A 21,268-nucleotide genomic window follows, 5' to 3' on the forward strand; every position below is an offset into this window, starting at 1 on the left:
GTCATACCCGCTGGGTCGAAATTCTGCTTTTGCCACATATTGACCATAAAATTTTGGACAAATTGTAAATACCCTGGCAGAGTGGCTTTATCTTTCTGAGCTTCAATTCCTCACCTGGAAAATGGATACAATAATGCCTCACTCAAGGTGTTCTTGGGAGAGTAGGTGAAATCGTGCACTTTCCGACCGGTGTCTGAACAGGGACACAGATTCCTCATGTATACAGCATCACACATTTCTTGCTGGATAAAAACTTGCCCATGGCCACTGTAAAAAATGTGATGTCTCCTTGTTTCATAATCGACAATGATATCGCGATCCAAAAGTTGAAAACAGGAAAGGTTTCCCTCTGGGACGTGAGGCAGTTGTGGTAACACAGAGGTCGCACACGTCCCTACGCTCCCCACTGCCCTCCACCTCCTGCACTGTGGTGAACATTTTAGGAGTCTTTGAAACAGTCCATTCCCCCTTACCCATCAATAGGAGAAATGTTACCACGATTGTTGATGATGAGCAGAGGATGTGAGGGACGAAACATAAGGAAAAAATAGGCAAGATAAATAAGCCTGAAAGACAGTCATCATCACAGGTAATCAAACAAATGCAAATGAAGAAAACTAGGTATTGTATTTTGCCTGTCACATCAGCACAGGTTTTTTTTTTAATGTGAATACTCCGTTTGACAATGGGACACTACAACAGGCACTCTCATATGTTGTAGGCAGCTTTTTAAATGAGTAAAAGCTTCTTGATAGTACATTTGATGTGTCAGAAACATTTAAGCATTTATAATATTTATACCTGGGAGCCAGCCCAGTGGCGTAGTGGTTCAGTTCGTCTGCTCCACTGGTGGCCTGGAGGCCCAGTGGATCCTGGGTGCAGACCTACCACCACTTGACAAGCCACGCTGTGGTGGCATCCTACATAAATAGAGGAAGATTGGAACAGATGTTAGCTCAGGACCAATCTTCCTCACAATAAATAAGTAAACACATAAATACACAAATAAATAAATAAAATATTTCTACCTTTTCCTTGGTAACTCCACTTCTGGGAAAAACCTTCATGCAGAAGAAGCTTATGAACAAAGACATTCATTTTGGTCTATTTATAATAGTGAAAATGTTGGAACCCAGTGAGAGGGTAAATGACATATGGGCCAGTTACAACATTAAGGTGGTGACAATGACAGCTCCAGGTAAGCCAGGTTGGGCAGGTGACTGAGAAGATGGAAAGGATTTGGTCAGAAGGGACAGGAATAAACATGTGCTGAGCATATACCATAGGCAAGATCTACACCTGGAGTGTTCCATACACTCTCTCATTGCAGCCTCACAGCACCATGTGTTTCCTGTGGGGCTGGGAGGGATACTGAGGCAGGGAGGACAGGACAACGGAAGACCCATTGCTAATGACCAGGCACTGTGACACATGGCAGGAATCTGGCTTTCTATGTAGCCCCACTGAGTAGATGACACCACCCTCATCTTAAGTTTGAGGAAACCAAGGCTCAGAGAGGCCAATGAACTTGCCTGAGAGCTCAGCACTACAACATCTTAGCCCAGGTATCTAAGAGCTCCAGGACCACGTTCTGCCTCAGACTGCAGAGAGCTGGGGACTCAGGCTGCATTGCCCTCCTCTCCTAACCCCCCCACCCCAACTCCCATACCCAAACCTCTGAATTTTTTACTAAGCAGGGAGAGGAACCTATGCTATTTGACAGAAATTTCTCTCACAACTTCTGTTCCCGCCACCCCAGCCTCTAGGAAAATTATTCCTTTTATGTTTCTCAATAGGGAAACAGCTGCTCCCTTAGTGCCTTCCCCCATCTGAATTCTCTTTCCTTTTTCTGCTCAAGGAATGCTATCATTTCCCGGTTAGGGTCATGGAGTCTGTGGGGTCAGTGAGCACTTTAAGGAGTCCTCCTGGGTCTTTTCTTTCTTGAGCTGTAGTTACGTCTATGCTGGCTCCTCTGGGAGTACTTCCACTGCTCTGCCATTGTAGCACTTGTCACCATTCTCAGAGAGCTGCATACATGGCAGGACCAGGGTGCAGAGGAAGCTGCCTCTGTCCCCAGCTGCCCTCTCTTTGTGTGCTATTGGTTGCCACACAACCACTGAGGGCGGTAAGTCCCTCAGAGCAGAAAATTCAGCTGTTACTGCCCCATCCAAGCTTGCATCAGCCTTACCAAATTCTAAGCAGATTGAGAGCAGCCACTACCAGGCTGCATGGGGTCTCATAGGACAGGGGAGGACAGGGAAGTGGGAGGGGCCCAGTGGCTCTAGCAACAATGTCCTTTCTATCCCTTAAACATTAACATAACCAAATTTCTTCCCTGTACATGCGTTTTGGATTAAAGCTGATTCAGGCAGCACTGGGTTCATGAATAACTCATTTTTACTAAGAATTGAAGTTGACTGAGCTAGTGAACTTTTGTCCTTTATTTAAAAGAATAATTTTTAAAACATTCAATGGATATAGCATCATGTCATCATATTTAATTTTAGTTTCTTAAAATTTTAGAAGGAAAAAATTTTATGGAAGTATATTTGCACGCATCCTCAAGGAGGGCACAGGATGTGTTGGTATATGAGAGATGGAAACGGCTGTAATCAAACTGCCCTTGGCCAGTTGTTCAGTCATTATTGGATTTGGTCCTTCCTCTATCTTTTATCGTTCCAGAAGTGCACTGGGAAGAGAACTGGAAACCAGGAACCTTGATCTCACAAAGACTGTGGCACCAACTTCTCTCCAGTGGTTTCTCTCAGTTTTCTTTTAAATTGGAACTCCATCTCCCTGTTCATAGTAAAGAATCTTTTCTGTAGCCTGTCAGAAATAGCTTAATAAATTTATTTAAATATATGTTTAAATACAATAAATTTATTTAAATATAAGAGGGAAAGAGAGAGAGAAAGAAAACAGGAGTCAGGCAGTTGGAGACCACACAGATACACAGATCTAGCTTTGCTGCTGTGTAAGCTCTGGCAGCTCTCTTTATTAAATCATTGGTCTTTGGAAATTCCCTCATTCCTATCTTTTCCTGAACCCTGGCCCCTTGCCTTCTATTTAGTGATTTAGGTCTATTGATGCAAATAATCCCTAATCAATCTTAAATCAAAATTGGGATGAGTTTATTATGAGCCACGTTTGAGGACTATAACCCAGGACCTACCTTCTCCAAGGAAGGAAGGGCACCAAAGAAGTGTACAGAGTGGATATATACCATCTTGGGACAAAGAGCATACATCACATATGACAGGAATAGCCCTTTTCCTACTGTCACGAGGTGCTTAGCTGGCACAGCAGGATGGTGGTCAGCTGGTCAGTGGTCACAAGGTGAACACAGCAGAACAGAAATGAATCCTTAGTTCCAAGGAAAAGATGCTTATTTTTAAAGAAATGCTGGTATGGGGGCAAATTACATACCTATATTTAAGGGCATCATTCCTGTCTTTGGAACATAGTAAATGCTTAAAGCACATGTACAATGCCTGCTCAACAGGCCACATCAGGCCCTTTGGAAAAACAAGGTCAGGCTGAATTAGTTTTAAAGTAAATGGCTTCCTCATATACTATCACTTCTCATTTATTCATTGTTTTCCCCCTTTTTACCTATGGTCTTTCAATAGAAAGCATTGATGATCAAAGTATGGTCCCTCAGTGCTAGGTGGTTGCTGCCTGCCCTGGGTGCATCACGTCCCTCAGTGCTAGGCTTTGATCTCATTTGTTGCCAAGTTATTGATGTTGGGGGGAAATGGACAAGCATAGCGGTATTTATTAACAAAGGAAGCATTTCATGGGTTGTATAATTTTTCAATTAATTTAGATTTTCACACAAATGTTGTGCATATACTTCACGTGACTCCTCATGCTCACATTGTTTACAATTATAGAATGGGTACAAGAAAAATGTTGATAATTCAATATCTGAAAAGATTTGTTTTAAAATAAGTTATTTGGCATAGTCTTTATCGAAAAAGGAAGTTTGTCCAGGCTTGTAAGATTGATTGACCATCTCAAGTCACTCAGCGATCATTACTCTAGCCAGCATGCCACCCTACAACACTGAGCAAAGAAAACGGTAAGTACTTTGAATATTATGACTAATACAAGAATTCCAAGGAGTAATAGAAATAGGAACTGTAATCCAGGTCAAAAAAGGGAACCAATACCTGAAGGGGGCCAACCAAACAAATCAAGACTGGGTGTAGAATTACTTCAGGCATTCACCTATTTTTTTTCCCCTGCTTTAGCAGAGATGACACATTGGAAGCTTCATCAGGTATAAGAACACAGTATTCAGTGTGAATGATTGTACACGTATCACCTTGGGATGTAGTTAGGACATCTAAGGCCATTCTATTTTGAAGGACAGCCTTTCTCATTAAAGACATTTTAGTGTTTAATAAGGCTATTTCTACTTGACTATCATTAAGATCTTGTTGAGTTAATTCAGTCAGGCCTTCTATATGTGATATGACATCTTCTTGCCCCAAGGAAAGAATAAATATAGCTACCAGGTGGCCATATCAGTGGGACACTGAATGACCCCATCTGGCCTTAAAGAGAAGATTGGCAACAGATGTTAGCTCAGGGTGACTCCTTCCCTGTATCCAAGGGAAGCTCAGGGTGCAGTGTTTTAGCCATCTAGACAGTAGCCAAGGCCAGAGGTTTGTTTCACATAACCACTGAGTTCCATTAGGAGCCACCCAATAAAGGCCTGGCCTTCAAAATGAGTCTATTCCATATCAATCACTTTCTTTACGTATGATAGTATTCTGAAACCTTAAATAGAACAATTACAAAATACATGTATGGTTTAAGCATTACAAAGGTTTAAATGAGGAGATATAATCTTGGCAATACAGGCCTGGTCTGGAGTCTTGGGACAGCTGTCTACAACAGATGCCATCTTCTTCTCATTCTGGTTTGGAGATGTTTTCATTGGTCAGTTAAAGCTGGGTAACAGAAATAGGAACTGAAACCCACTCAGGTGGGGAAGACTTTTTTAATGAAAAATAAGAATCCATGAGTCTATGCCTTTTGATTCCTCGGCACATGAATAGATTACAAGTACCTGGTGTGGTCCTTTCCAACAGGGCTGCCAAGAGTCTTTTCTCTGGTGTCTTTTCCAATGAATAAAATCTCCAGGGTGAAGTCCACGGTCCTTAAGGCTTTTGTCTCCCAGGAGCTCACTGGGAAAAGAATCAGCTGCAAACCTCTCACTTCTATTAACTGTCTCAATGAGACCTTAACAGTAATGTAGGATATCTCCTTTACGCAGAATTGGTTCATACATTCCTTCATCTAATTGCATATGCTGTCCAGTTATTATCTCCAAAGGGGACAACTGAAGTTTACCAAAGGGTGTAGATCTAAGGTTGAGGAGCACTTAGACGAAGATCTTTTGGCCATGAGAGATTGAATGCTTCCAAAAGCTTTGCCAATTGAGTTTTTATTGTGCCATTAGTTCTAGGGTTGTATCATTGGCCAAATGTCACCAATAGATTTAATTTCTTGTCCGGTGAAATGAGTTCCCTGGTCACTGTGTAACTCAGAAGGATTTCCTGTAACAGGAATTATTCTTTCCAATAATAATTTACCTACAGTCATCACTTCTGCAAGGAAAGGCCTCAACCCAGTGTAAGAACATACAGATGACTACAAGAGATATTTATCATTGATATCATGGCATTTGAACAAAGCCCAATTGCCATACCTCAAAGGGTCCCTGAGGAAGGGAAAGTGGCCTTGTGACCCATGAAATAGTTTCCCTAGATAATATTTTGGGCGTATAGCCCAACGACTTTAGGCTTTATGAGCCACTGTGGGAGAAAGTTTCCAAGAATTGTTTTCCCCATGAAATCATCTTTTCAGATGCCCAGTGAGTTAATTGGTTGTATGCTGGAGCAGTGGCAATTGTGCTCCAGTAGGCACTATGGTTTCTGGGTGTTTTTTTATTGAACCCAAACCACATCTGTGTGGTGGTGTCAAAAATTCCCTGTTTTTATTGCCACATTTGCTTCTGTTCTTCCGTGGCAATTTCTTGAACCTGGGGAAGGAAGTCTTTTACTGGCTTAGTACAGTGAATAGGAAGTAGCGGGCATTCTCGAGGCTGGACAGCATATCCAGCTGGATAATGTCCTTGCTTATCATTTATTTAAGACCTATCTGTAAACCAAATTAGATAAGCGAATGCTGTCATGGTCATTTTCCTCTTGTGGTGCTGGAAGCAAGGTAGCGGGGTTAAGAGAGTGAGTTGAATAATATTTACCTGCACAATGTGACCTAAGAAGGCTTATCAGCATTTACTTGACAATGCTTCTCATACAACTTAGCATAGCAAACAAGCCTAATTAGTTTAGTATCTTCCTCTTTATAGGAAGAGAGGGCACATTTCTTTGAGAGGGCCCAGGGGCCCTCTGAAAACTAGCAGAGAAATTTTTAAGTCAAGAGAAAGACTTCATTAGGATATGAAATTGGGGGAGCTTGTGCAAAATATCAAAAGGTTAAAACACTTGGTGAAACAACATCAATTGTTTGCTGAACTGTGTTGCTGCGAAACAATGGTCGCTGTGAAACAGTGCTTTAGTTATCCATTTAGCCAAAGTGAGACTCACTCAAAAGTAAAGAAAACCTTTTATAATCTCTTAACCAAGAGTGGACTAAAAGTTCAGCAAAAGTACCCTTTTAAGAAAGAGAAAACCGAATTCTAATTTTTGTGCTAGCTTACTTTTGACGTTAAACCTTACTCATTCAATTAAATTCATATTAATCTTGGCCAACTTGACAATGCACAAAATTCTTCCCTCAGGGTTCCTCATCCACAAATCCTCCATAACTTTCTTTTTACATTCAGAATTTATCACGTGCCTTCTTTCCTTCCTTGTACTTTAGGACAAATTTATCTTTCTTAACAAAACAAATGAAAATACTTCCATGCTTTATACCTTCTTTACTGAAAACATACATCTTACTTTCCTGGAACACAAAGGTGTTTTCCTTATTAAATTTTAGTAGCCTTAATCACATATATTAATTAGAATTTTTAACCCTCAAAAACCATAATTTTTAGTGAAAACTAAGAAGTAAGCAATGATAAAGTGTATTTTACATGAGCATTCTGTGGCTTGGAAAACTTATAAATACTTTTATAATTTCTAGACACATGCTACTTCATAGTATAATTTTTAAATAAAATTAAAACATGGTTGCTAATAGACCCAAGCATCTTTTGATTTCTCTCTACTAACACAAAAGTAAATAAACTATATTTAATAATTAATGTCTAATATTTTATCTCATTTTGGAATGATCTAGATACTCAATAAATTTTATCATTTAACTCAGTTAGCAAAACACTAAGCTTTCAAGTTTCCAAAAAGTTTTGAAATTGTTTTAAGTACATACAGCATAATAAAGAATTATTGTTAAAAAGTTCACCCAAGATTTTTATCTTTTTCACATCTATTTAGTTTACTTGTTTCCATGTTGAGAACTCTGGAAATGTGTTTATTTTAATCAAACCAGCAAACTTAAGTAAGCTTTCATTTACCGAAGGTGATTTTATGTCATGTTAGCTTGAAAGACGTTTGGGTTATTTTCCATTACATTTATAAAAGCACTTACTTTAAGCCAATTAAATAGAGCTCTTTGGAGATTACACCATCCAGAGGTAAAACATCACACATACATAACACACATATGGATACACACACACAACAGCTCCACAGCTACTCTTTTAAGATTACTGCCATGAATCAGGTACAGTAATGTAAGGCTCCCTAGTTATGAAAGAATAATTGAATCCAAATTTAGTTCTAAGCTTTTTCCACTACAACTCGTGGAGAAGACACTCAAGATTCTAGATTTTGGGAGAAAGTGCTCTTATGGCCGTTTTTCTTGCCTTTTTTACTTTTTTTTTCTTCAATCTTACGAATTGGTGTTGGACTAGCTAGTAGTTACTGGAGAGATGATAAGCCTTTTGAGATAAGGGAAATGAGTGGAACCTGAACTGCCTCTAGAGCTGCATTCCTAGTCTTGCAAGGACTTGTTTTTTAAGGACAGTTTCTCTTAATTACTCAGAAATTGAGTTGTAACCTAAATGACACTATAGGTGGATCTAGCTGTCCAACTACATCAGCCCTAATTTGCTTTCTTCCCTGTGGGTGTTTAGTTTGATTTTAACTTAGGGAAGAAGAGCTAGAAAGAAAATCCCAATCAGGCTTTGAATATCAGCTTCCAGTTTGGCTGAATTTCTGATCATAAGTTGCCAAATCTTTTCAAGTGTCTTGTCAGGTTTCAGCCAGGACAACCAGTAACTACCTGGTGGTATTGAACCATTCCAGTAATCTTTAACATAGAGGTTTCCCAGAAAGTGTCTCAGAGTCTCATTAACTCAGGGAGTAGATACAGGGGTGTCTGTAAAGCCATGACCTGATATATTTTCCTTTAGTTACCTTTTATAACTTAATTTTTATTAGCTTTTTGCAACAAAACTTTCAATAAGGTTATTTTGGAGTTTAAAGTCTTTGCTTTTAAGTGTACTTCTTAAGTGATCTTGGATAATCAGAACATTCCTTCTGATGGCCACTGTAATTCCCCGGAGGCTGGCAGCTGTTTGGGGGGACCCTCAGCATCCAATGGAATGCAACCCGCATTTCTGTCCGACCATCTCTGACCAAAAAATGTGGTGCAACCGCATTTTGTCTGACTGTATTTTGGGACCCCAACCAGACGATTATTAAGCCAAGCCCTCAGGATACAAAACAAGTTTGGTAAGATTTTGCTCTTCTTCATAAATATTTACAGCTTCTGGAAGTTTAATCTTCAGCAATTGTGCTGGATGGTGGCAAGCTCGGCTGTTTAAAAATTTCTCTATTACCTGGCTCTTAAAAAGGAGCCCCACAGTAGCTTTAAATTATCCCAGGTTATCTTGCCAGCCATTTCCTGCAATCCCCTTTTCGAGAAGCACTTGCAAGTTTCAGCATGAAGCCAGCTGCAGTTCTGAGAGGAGGCAGCCCATTCGGGAATTGGTTGGCTTTTAGAAACTCAATTTACCATTTTTCTTTCAGTTTAATTTTACTATAACTGAACTAAGGACAGTGTAGTGGGTCAGAAATGTGAGTGTTACTTCCTAAAGAAAGGTCACAAATACTCTCTACGTGATTCAAGATCTCCCACTATTGCTCTAAAACTCCAGTGGGGGCTTTGATCACTGGAAGACCACTCCTAATAGGCCTGGAGGAGCCTTTAATTAATTAATGTGAATGATAGTGGGTCGTGCATCATGAGGATTGATCCTCTGACAATTCCAAGAGGGTCTGAGTCACCTGAAAACGCCTTTCAGCTGGAAGGAGCTGGTGTCCTGTTCTTTGGAACTGAACATGTTCAGACTCTCATGTCTCAATCAAGCAGTTTGTTCAGATTTTATAAACACAATTCTTTCCAACTTAAAGCCAAATTAAAAAGGTCAGTCTGCCCCATTCACCCCACAGTACCCCCTAGACTCCCCTGACCTAGGAAATTCCCATTAGGTTTCTCCTTCCTAGCAAATTCCCCTAGAGTCCTCTTACCTAGGGTGTGTACCAGTACCCCCTAAGACACCTAGTCTTAAGGCTTGTATAAACTCTGGACCATTGACTTAAAATCAGAAGGTCAGAGTTCAGAAGATCTCACCAGAGTCACCTGAAGAATGCAATGATCCAGGGGGCTCAGCGGGCCCCTATTGGTACTGAATGCCAGTTCAGTGGAGGTTCCAGGTGGTCTCCAGTGCATTTCTCTGAAATCCTGCTGTGACTACAACAAGAAATGTCAATGGAAGAATCCATAATCAATCTATAAATCAAAATTGGGGTGAGTTTATTATGAGCCAGTTTTGAGGACTATAGCCAGGACTTCCTTCTCCAAGGAAGAAAGAGCACCAAAGAAATGGGATGTACAGAGCAGTTATGGAGCATCTTGGAACAAAGAGTATACATCACATATGGCAGGAATATCTCTCTTCCTACAGTCACAAGATGCTTAGCTGGCACAACAAGTTGGTGGTCACAAGGTGAATGCAGCAGGTCAGAAATAAATCCTTAGCTCCCAGGAAGTGATGCTTATCCTTAAAGAAATGCTGTATGGGGGTAAGTTACATCCCTGTGTTTAAAGGCATCATCCTTGCCTGTGGGACATTGTAAATGTTTAAAGCAGATGTACAATGAATGCTCAACAGGCCATGTCAAGCTCTTTTGGAAACAGAAGTTCAGGCCAAATTAGTTGTAAACCAAATGGCTTCCTCTTATACTCCAATATAGACTATTGCTTTTCACTTATTCATCAGGTCCCTGTTTTAAAAACCAAACATTGCTTGGGGAAACAAACAGTCTCCTACTTCAGAATGTTTTTTCTGAAACAGATGAAACCCCTGATTTATTGCCACGAGCACACAAGCATGATTGAGTGGCTCCAATCTTTCCAAAAACCCTCCCACAAAAGCCTAAATGCACAAAAGAAGAAATGAGACAGCAGGAAAAAAGAACACATATACAAAGGAAGTTAAGGAAAAAACATTTTGCTTAACTCTATACAAATATATGGAAAACTGAGATGAAATGGATAATTTTCTAGGAAAATATAATTTACCAATACTGACTCCAGAAGAGAAACATAATCTAAACAGATAAATTACCTGCTATGGAAAAACACACTCCTCTGTTTCTCCTTTAGTCTCACACGACTACCACGCTACTTCTGGCACTAGATGTGTGTGTACCTTTCCCCTCACAGAGCAATTTTGTGATTTCTCAGACACCAGCTGGGTGTCCTACAATTTTACTCAGTTCTAACACTGTCTTCCTGCAGTTTGTGTCAGATCCCACAGGTTTAGGGCTCAGCCCCACAAGACTATCATCCCCCGACTTCAGACGCCAGTCACGAGTCCAGGTTGTTACCGACTGGCTTCTGACTGGTGGCCTAAACATCGGAGGTTCCCATGAGCTCCTGGTCAGGTTGAAGGAATTTGCTAGAGCAGCTCACAGAACAATGGGAAAATAGTTTACTTGCTAGATTCTTGGTGTATTATAAAAAGATATAACTCATGAAAAGCCAGACCAAAGAGATGCACAGGGCAAGGTATGTGGAAAGGGTGTGGAGCTTCCACGCCCTCTGCAGGTGGGCCACCCTCCAGCACCTCCTTGTGCTCACCAACCCAGGAGCTCTCCTACCACCACCCTTTGGGTTTTTATGGAGACTTCGTTAGATAGGCATGATTGGTAGACGTTACCAGAGGATGGGGAGGAGGAAGAGAGAGTAATTATTTGGTGGGTACGGGATGTTCTTCTGGGATGATATAAATGTTTTGAAACTGGAGAGAGGTGGCAGTGGCACAATATTGTGAATACACGAAATGCCACTAAAAAATATGCACTTTATAGTGTTAATTGTTTGTATGAGGATTTCACTTCAGTGAAAAAAAAAGACATGCACCTAAGAGTAGCTGGTATAATTCTGACAATACCACAAAAAAGAACAAAAACTTAGAAGCTTCCAAAGGAAAAATACTTTGAAAGGAAAAATAATCGAACTTCTTGCCTGCAATAATGGAAGCTTGATGACAGTGAAAGGACATCTACGTGCTGCTTAAAGGAAAGGACAGAATTGACAAATCCTTGCAAATCAGCTAGATGTCACTTACTAGACAACTAGATGTCACTAGACGTCAGGGTGAAAGGAAATGTTAGCGCTGAGGTAAGGATTCAGGGAATATATTGCCAAAGAGTCCCTTTAAGGGAAATCCTCAAAAAGGTTCTCCATCAAGTATCAAATTCATCATAACAGAGATCTCCAGATTTGGGAAAGATAGAGTCAACAATGACAGCAAAAAAACACACAATTTTAATTAAACACAATGGATGATGGTAATGTGACTGGGAATTTGCGATTTAAGTGAAAAGTAAAGATTCTTGGAATAAAGAAGTCATATTTTTGGAGAAAATCTAATAATGTCTGGAAATAGAACGCTTGACTGTTTCGGTAAAGCCTCTAGGTTGGAAGGCTGCTGCAGGGAGAGGGGTAAGAATGTTACAAGACTGTGAGGTGGCAGAGAACGTGGGCTGCTGAGTGTTCCACATTCTCATCCTACTTGGGGTGGTGAGCAGTGGGACACAGAGGGCATAGGGGTATAATTTGAGTACTTAATATAATAGCAGAGAAATGTATGTATTACGGGGGTAAGCACCAGTGGAATGGAGAAGCACCAAAGAGTTTTGGAAGTACTCAGGAGGAAAAGAAAAGAACAGAGAGCAGCCTGGCCTCACTTCTCAGCAGGGCTGTCACAGTGCCCTCCCCTCCCTTCCTGAAACTCCTTCTTTGGCTTTTGCGACACTGCGCTCACCGGCTTTTCCCACTGGCTGCTCCTTCTCCCTCTCTCTTAGTGGTGGTTGGTGCTACACCATCTTTTCTTCCCTAGCTATAATCCCCTCCAGGTGATTTTAGCTAATCCCATGGCTTTAGTAGCATGGCCGGGTTGAGGGCCATGTCTCCAGCCCTGACCTTCCCTGAGCTTCAGACCCAGACTCTACAGCCTATTTAACATCTTGGAAGCCAAGATTAACATGTATAAAACCAAATTCTGTTTTATGCCTCCCCTCACCCCAAACCTGTTCCTCTCTATGCTTTAATAATAATTACAGGTGGCCAGCCCCATGACCTAGGGTTAAGTTTGGTGTACTCTGCTTTAGCAGCCAAGGTTCAGTTCCCATGCGTGGACTTACACCACTCATTGCCGGACATGCTGTGGTGGTGACTCACATACAAAATAGAAGACTGACATAGATGTTAGCTCGGGGTGAATCTTCCTCAAGGAAAAAGAGGAAGATTGGCAATAGTTCTTATCTCAGAGCCAATCTTCCTCAGCAAAAAGGAAAGAAAGAGAGGAAGAAGGGAAAGAATGGAAGAAAGAAGGAAAGACAAGAAGGAAAGAGGGAAGGAAGGAAGCAAGGAAGGAAGGAAGGAGGGAAGAAAGAGAAAGAAAGAGAGAAAGTTAGAAAGAAAGAAAGAAAGAAAGAAAAAAAATATTTACTCCTCAATAAATGTCACACCATCTACCCACTTACTTAAGCCCTAAACCAGGAAGTCATCCTTGATTCTTCTTTTCCTTCCCTCTGACATCCAGTCCATCAGCAGTCCATATCAGCTCTACCTCCCAATCTTTCTTGAGTCTCTCCACTTCTCCCCATCCTCTGCCACCATCCTTCTCTCACTGAACCTATTGCAAGAACCCCTCAAGTGGAATCCCTTTTACTACTCTTTCCCTCCTATCAACCATTCTCCAGACCGGATCTACTCTAAAGTGGTCGTTAAGAATGTAAATCACGTGATATCACTTTGCTAAGAACCATCTGGCAGCTTCCTGTTGCACTCAGACTATGTCCAATCTCCCTACCGTCCCTGCGAAGCCTTCCCTGCTCCGTCTCCTGTCTTCAGATCTCTGCTTCGCTCCTTCCGCCCCAGCCGCAGCGCTCCTTCTGTCCCACATGCGGGCCAAGATCATTTCTGCACTGGGAACTTGGCTCATGCTCTTTCCTCTGCCTGGAATAATTCATTCTGTCCGGTCGTCATTTAGGACTCACCTTAATTGTCATCCACTCATAGGGGACTTTGTTGATGAACGACCCACACCCCCAGATCGCCACGAAACCACCACTATTCTATTACATTATCCTAAGTGTCAGTCAGGGTTCTTGCTTACAAGCAAGAGAAACCAGCTGACTAATCGAATATGTATATGTTAGAGCGTAGCAGGTGACCCCCAGAGCTTTGAGGGGTCCAGACGGCCAGGCTTTGAGACCACTCATCCAGGAGCCACACCCTGAGTCACACCACCAGAGCTCGTCCAGCAGAAGCTGGTCTGTTAATCCTGGCCAAGACGTCACAGCTCAAACCACAGTACCACTGACCCTGGACACTTTCTCTGCCTCAGAACTGCTGCCACCACTGCCTCAGGCAACTACAGGTGGCTACTGCCATGACTGCCATTGTCAACAGCACAGATCCTGTGGGCTGCCTCCCTTCATGTCATCAGCTTGTGTTTGAAAGTCTGTGATAGGTGCATCCGATTGGAAGGACCCAGTTCATGTGCAGTCTCAGCCACAAAGGAGGCTGGGAAAGTATCTGGCATTTATAGCAGGAGGTGGGCTCTGCCTCATAAGGCAGAAATTCCACAGATACGTGAAGGAAGTTCAGATGCCAGGCAACGGAGATGAAATCTATGCCACATCCTTTTTATTTTTTTCACAGCACTTATAACTGTCTGAAGTCATTTGTTTTCCCTGCTTTTTCCAGCAGTCTCTCTCACTAGAATGGACGCTCCATGAGAGCAGGGACCTGGTCTTCTTGTTCATCACTGTGTCCCCAGCAACCTCAACAGCACAGAGCTCATTAAGCATTTACTGAAGGAAGGCTGGCTGAGGGCCCAGAGGGAGAAAAATTTGTATCAAATAAGTAGAATTTCAAGGAAGGGAGAACAGTCCCATGTCAAATGGCACAAGATGGTCCTGAAAGACTAGGACTGACCAGTGACAGTTGACTTTGTTAATTTCAGGGAGTTGTTAGTGACCCAATCAAGAGAAATTTCAGAGGAGTGATGGGCCAGAAGCCACAGTGCAGCGGGTTGAGGGGAAAATGGTGGCAACAGAGAAAGCTGGAATGATTTTCTTCTGGTGTGTACAGACTAATGGGGAAATTGGATTATTGTTTAGCAGCGATAATATTTTCAGCTTCCTGTTTCTGCAATGAGACCAAAGACCATGTTAGATGCAAGCTGCAAGAAAAGGAAAGAGCGTGAGTGTGGGAGGGTAACAGACACGTGCTTGCATCAAAACTGCTGTGTTCTAGGCAAGACCAAGGCCTGGGCAAGTTGTCTCAGCTTTATTTCCCTGTCTGTAGAAAGAGAGAATTCTCTTTGTATAAATATAAAGTTAATGTGACGTGAAAGCAGAGAGGAGATGCAGCGTGGTGTTTGCCCTGCTTCTTCCTTTCCTCAATCTCAGCTGTTCTCTCACCAGGTTCCCAGACTGTCAAAGACCCCAGCTCATCCTGCACGTTGCAAAGGACCGTGGGGGGATCTGTGCAGCTGCAACTGACCTCCTCCTCGTCTCCTGACATCCGAGAGATTGAGTGGATTCGGGATTCTGGTGATGAGAGAGATTTGTTTCTGGTGTCCTGGAAACCTAATACCTCTAATCCTGAATGGTACGGGCTTGAAGAAAAATACAAGCACAGATTCAGCCTAACAGAGCTGGCGTTCTTGATCATCAGAAATCTCAGTATGCAAATAAGTGAACTGTATACAGTGAAAATCAAGTTCCGGTCAGGAAAATCCCAGGAGGAAGCCTTCAGGCTCTGTTTATATGGTAAGGTTTATAGGGACCATGCCCCACACAGGCATTCCAACAAGCACTTTGCTAAAGTAAGTTAAACTAGAAGCGGGTAAAGAAAAAAAACATTTTCTAGGAGTTTTTGCATTTCTTCTGATGCACTAAAGATAAAACTAGATTTTAATGATTGCATCCCAGGAAAAACTAGTTAAAATTTTTTAAAAAGTATAAAGTGTACATGAAATGGGGAGAGAGAAGGAGCCACTGAAAAGGATAAAAAAAAAAAACCATTCTTCAATCATAAAAATACTGCAAAATTGATTATTAGAAATACGTAATTATATCCAAAATGTCCTGAATTGGTTGATTGAAAATCAGATTTAAAAATTCTTAAATGACCCAAAAAGTTGGCAACAACAAAACAGAACACCAAAAAGATGAAATAAAAACACCAGGAAGGAGATTGATGTTAGGATGAGTCATTAGGTAAAACACTTTGAGACAAATTGACCTGAAGTCCAGCTGGAGATATCTCAGGGCAAAGCTCTGTCCTGCTCTGTCCAAGTCAAAGATGCAGAAGGCGACCCAGCCGCTGTGCCCTGGGGCTCCCAGGCCAACGAGGAGCCCAACACCCTGCCCCAGGAAGCAGAGAACCTGGGCAGATGTGCAGTGGAGAAAGCAGCAAAAAGGGAGGAGGGGGAGCAGAGCCTGGGGGCATCCAACCTGCCAGAGCTCTCGCCCATTGCTGCTCTCTGCCTCCACCCTCCGTCTTCTCTGCTTGGGTGATCCCAGCAGCCTCCTAAAGGGCCTCCCTGCCTCTCGTCTCTTCCTCCTTCCAAATCATCCTCCAACCAGTTGATATTTGGATCTTTTTAAAAATGCAGTACTCTTCCTGTTATTCCCCTGCTTAAAACCAAATAATGCTTCTTGTCCCCACCCCCACAGGATAATGGCACTCAGGAAAAGTCCAACTCCACACAGGATCTGGTCCCTGCCTGCCTCTCCAGCCTCATTTCCCAGCACATTCCCACAGGGCCATGCTCCAAATTAGCTACCCTTCACTCACCCACCGGGCCCTTTCTCTTCTCCTGAACATATGCTGGTGGCTCTCCAGGGGACATCCATCTCCCAAGCTTCCCCTGCACAACTGGCAAATCCTCACCTAGTGGGAGCAGATAAGGGGTGAGGGACTCCAACTTAAGAGATGGGAACGCTTGTAAGAAGAGACTGGGGAGACTGGCTTGGCTGTCCAAGCTGGGGTTTTCAGTTGGTGAAGGGTGGAGAATACACCCGCTGCCCCCCCCCCCCCCCCCCCGGCCTCCAGCTCTTGATTCCTGATCTTGTCTCTGTCCTCCTTGGCTGATAAATTCCTTGAATAGCTCTCTCAGTGACGTCATACTGGTACAGTCTCATCCTATCTCTTTTGGCAGCAAGAAATGGAAACTTACTCAAATTAGGTCAATTAAGAGGGTTTTCGTTATAAAGACACATAGGGGCCGGCCCAGTGGTGCAGCGGTTAAGTGCACACGTTCCACTTCAGTGGCCCGGGGTCAGACGGTTCGGGTCCAGGGTGCAGACATGGCACCGTTTGGCAAGCCATGCTGTGGCAGGCGTCCCACATGCAAAGTAAAGGAAGATGGGCACGGATGTTAGCTCAGGGCCAGGCTTCCTCAGCAAAAACAGAGGAGGATTAGCAGCACTTAGCTCAGGGCTAATCTTCCTCAAAACAAAGATACATAGATCTCCAGGAGGAAGATGCATACAGGAGCTCCTCTGGCCCTCATGCTCAGGGACTTGAAAGGTAATGGGCTCTCTCTTCTCTCTGTCAGGGACCATATCATCTCTCATCTTTGTGCTCTCTCTCTCGCACTCTCTGTCTCTCTCTCTCTCTCCCTCCTGTCAGCTTTATTCTCCTGGGCTTCTCCACACGGTGGGGAACATGGCCTTCTGCAGCTATGGGTCCCACTGGAGCAGAGAGCAAAGGGACTTTCCTGGTGCACTCCACATGGAAAATTCCAGGGAAAGACTCTTGTTGGCTGGGCTTGCGTCACAAGACCACCCCTAGATGGCTCACTGGTCAGAGGAACAGCACTTTCTATTGGCAGATGAAAAGAAAACCACAGCTAGCACTTATTACGCAGGTATGTATTTCCAGTCACGGCTCCAAGGGTTTACATGGACTCATTTAATCCTCATGTTAACCCTCTGAAGTTACCTGGATCAGCTGTCAGTAGATTCATCTAGGCAGGGGAGGCAACCTTTTCTGTAAAGGGTCAGATAGCAAATATTTTAGGTTTCACCAGCCATATGGTCTCTGTCACAACTACACAATTTTGACGTTATAGCACGAAAGGAGCCAAACACAAGATGTTAATGAATGTAACTAGGATTAGGGTGCTGTGATTGACATCATATCAAAAACAAGATTGCAGCAGAAGAGAAATTGCCAAAAGAAGAAGTCCTACTAGCTGGTTTCCTTTGGCCTTGTTTTCCATTCCCTGACAATCCACCAATGCCCAAACTAAACCTCCCAACAACACTCGCTCTCTCCCCATCGCCTGTAGGACTAAGTACTCATCACAGCATTAGGCCCTCGACCAACTGATGCCGTCATTCCAGCCTTGTTCCAGCCAAACGCATTGCTCCTCAAATACAGCCTCTCTCTCCCTCATGGCTTTCAGAACTGCCACAGCCTACGAAAACGATTTTCTGATCCATATTAAATGAATATTTCCATTTTGAAGTCTCAAAGTTCTTTCTCCTAGTTCTCCTGAAGATCATGTTTCTCTCTGCCTTGCACTACCATTGTTTGTGTGTGGTCCACTCTCCACTTGAGAGCGGGGTCCGTGCCCTGCTCTCCTTAGCATCTGCCCAGTGTTTTCTACAGCTCCCAGCAGGCCTTCAGGAAGTACTGTATTCCTGTAACCAGATAGAGTTAAGCAATATTTAAAGGATACCTACAGAAACACAGTTACGTTTTCTAGGATTTTTGATTATTCAAGCCTGATTAATATTCCTTCACTTATTGAAAAGAGCACAATAAAGGTTGATGTAAACCAATTCTTGAGTGAATACTCTAAATGCCTGAGAGCACGAGCTTTCTAAACACCCATCTGTGCTTCATTACTCTGTGTAACAGACAGTCTACTTGGTTTTATATTTAAATTATTATCTATTCATTAAATCAGATCTTTCAAAAAGCTAAGTAAATATCATTTTCCCCAGACACATGTTCAGACAGTCTTGAGGAGGCCCACACATTTGCATTTTTAATAACTGCCCCAGATCTGAGGCTGGCAAACTATACCCATTGGTCAAATCCAGCCCAGTGTCTGTTTTTGTAAATAAAGTTTTATTGGAACACAGCCACATCCATTCATTAACATCTTGTGTTTGGCTCCTTTCATGCTATAACGTCAAAATTGTGTAGTTGTGACAGAGACCATATGGCTGGTGAAACCTAAAATATTTGCTATCTGACCCTTTACAGAAAAGGTTGCCTCCCCTGCCTAGATGAATCTACTGACAGCTGATCCAGGTAACTTCAGAGGGTTAACATGAGGATTAAATGAGTCCATGTAAACCCTTGGAGCCGTGACTGGAAATGCATACCTGCTCAATAAGGGCTAGCTGTGGTTTTCTTTTCATCTGCTAATGGAGTAAATTACATTAATAAATTTCCGGATTACACTAACTTTGCATTCCTATAATAAACCCAACTTGATCGTGATGTATTGTGTGACTGTATTTGCTAATATTTAATTTAGAAATTTTAAGTTCTCTGTTTGTCACTGACATTAACCCATGGATTTGCAAGTGGGTTTTGTCTTGTTTTGGTGTTGGTATTCTCCTTGTCTGATGTGAGCATTCAAGTTCAACCATCCTTTCAGAATGACCTGAGAAACATTTTGCCTTTTTCTAAGCTCTGAAACAGTGTCTATAACACAGGAATTCCATTTTCCTTGGCCATTGGGCAGCACTCACCCCGAAACCATATGCACTTCATGCCCTTTGTAAGGACAGATCGTTGTCCACCTTTCTACTTTCTCCTAAGGCTGTGGGTGTATTCAGGATTGCTGCTGCTTCTTAACAGAATTTTGATCATTTACACTTTCCTGGAAAAGCATTATTTCATTTACATTTTCAAATTAATTGGCATGTAGTTGTACATAGTATTTCCTTATTTTTTTTAATATCTTATCTGTAATTATGCCCCAATGATCATTCCTAGTGATATTTATTATAGCTTTAATTTTTTTAGTTAGATATCATTATTTTCTCTTTTGATTGGCCTGTTTTTGAAAAATCCACTTTTTATTTTGCTGATCGAATCTCCTTTTTTATTGTTATCTATGCATGTAAGTTAAGAATATGTTTGACTGCAATGAGCATAAAACTTGATTTTCAAAGGTTTAAACAAATTTGTTTCACTCATGTAACAAGAAGTCAAGAGATAGCATTTGCTGGTGTTGGGCCATCTGCTCGGCACTGTCATGGGGACCCAGGCTCGCTCTGTCTTCCTGCTCTGCCATCCACCGCACATAGACTTTTGTCCTCGTGCTTGTTGCCTCGTGGTCCAGAGGTGGCTGTTGCTCCAGACGTCACTCCACAATAAAGGCAGCAAGGAGAGAAGGACAAGGGGAAGGTCCTTCTCGGTCTGGGGCTCTGTCTTTTCAGGAGTGAAGGCCTTTCCTCCCCCAGCAGATCCCCCTACTTCCCTGGTCAGCACCAATGCAGCTGCAAGAAAGACCGAAAGCGAGACTTTGGCTCTCTAGATTCCACAGCAGAGGAAGCGAGGACGGAGAGGGAAGTGGGGCTGCGTGTGGATGAGCCACCTCTCAGATTGGCCATGTGGCCATTACTGGCTGCTTTTACCTGTGTTACATCCTTTGCTCTGGTCTACCCACCACAGTAAAATAATCCACTGGAGTAATAGTGGATTTGAAAATTTCTCCTTGAATTTCCAACAGTGTTTTGGCTTTGATTTTGTTTTGTTTTGCTTTATAACATTTATGCATTTCCAAACCCTGTTGGTATCTGCATATTAATCTAAAATATCTCTCATTGGCCTGCTTAATGTTTTTTATCTTAAATTTTATTTGGTCTGTAATGACTATTGCCACACCTGCAGTCATTTTCTTGACATTTTCTTCATCTACTGTTTCCCATCTCTTTCTTTTTAATCTTTCCGTGTCGTCAGGTAATGGGCATAGCGTGCCGCTGGCATTACCTCATCTGAGTCTTGGCTTTTAACAGGGGGATATAATGCATTCCAAGATATTTCATTTTTTTTACAGGTATGAACCTAAACTCCTGAAATCTTGTTTAATGTTTTTTGGGGGGATTGTTTTTTTCTTTCAAAGATTGGCACCTGAGCTAACATCTCTTGCCAATCTTTTTGTTTGTTTGTTTTTTCCTTCTTCTCCCCAAAGCCCCCCAGTACATAGCTGAATATTCCTGTTGTAGGTCGTGCTCGTTCTGCTAGGTGGGACACTGCCTCAGCATGGCTTTATGAGCGGTGCTAAGTCTGGGCCCAGGATATGAACCAGCAAAACCCTGGGCGGCCAAAGCAGAGCTCACGAACTTAACCACTCAGCCATGGGGCTGGCCCCTAATGTTTTTTATTTACCTTTTTTTTCTTATTTTTTCTGGCTTTTATTTGATTAGTAGACTTTTTTTTGACCTAACCTTTTCTAGTAGTTTGGAAGTCATACCACCTTGTATTTTTATCCTACAGTTACAGAAATTAAATTTTTACTTCTCCATTTAAAGACAATCAATATCCTTTTCTTTCTCTGAACAAAACTGGAACTTTAACATGTTTTTCCACTTTATTCACAACTCCTCCCATGTTGTAGTGATTATGTATAAGAATATATAAAATTATTATCATCTGTATGATTATC

General features: G+C 42.2%; 1 protein-coding gene across 2 annotated transcripts in view; it reads left to right on the forward strand.

The window, feature by feature from the left end:
- LOC139081749 (CD48 antigen-like) overlaps window positions 1-21,268 on the forward strand; it is a 91,496-nt gene that overhangs the window by 63,853 nt on the left and 6,375 nt on the right. For both annotated transcript variants that reach the window (XM_070608543.1, XM_070608542.1), the window contains exon 2: window positions 15,051-15,398. In XM_070608543.1, coding sequence (XP_070464644.1) covers window positions 15,051-15,398 — 348 coding nt within the window. The remainder of the gene's footprint in view (window positions 1-15,050; window positions 15,399-21,268) is intronic.

The sequence above is a fragment of the Equus przewalskii genome, unplaced genomic scaffold (assembly GCF_037783145.1).
Source record: "Equus przewalskii isolate Varuska unplaced genomic scaffold, EquPr2 ChrUn-9, whole genome shotgun sequence".
NCBI classification, from domain to species: domain Eukaryota; kingdom Metazoa; phylum Chordata; class Mammalia; order Perissodactyla; family Equidae; genus Equus; species Equus przewalskii.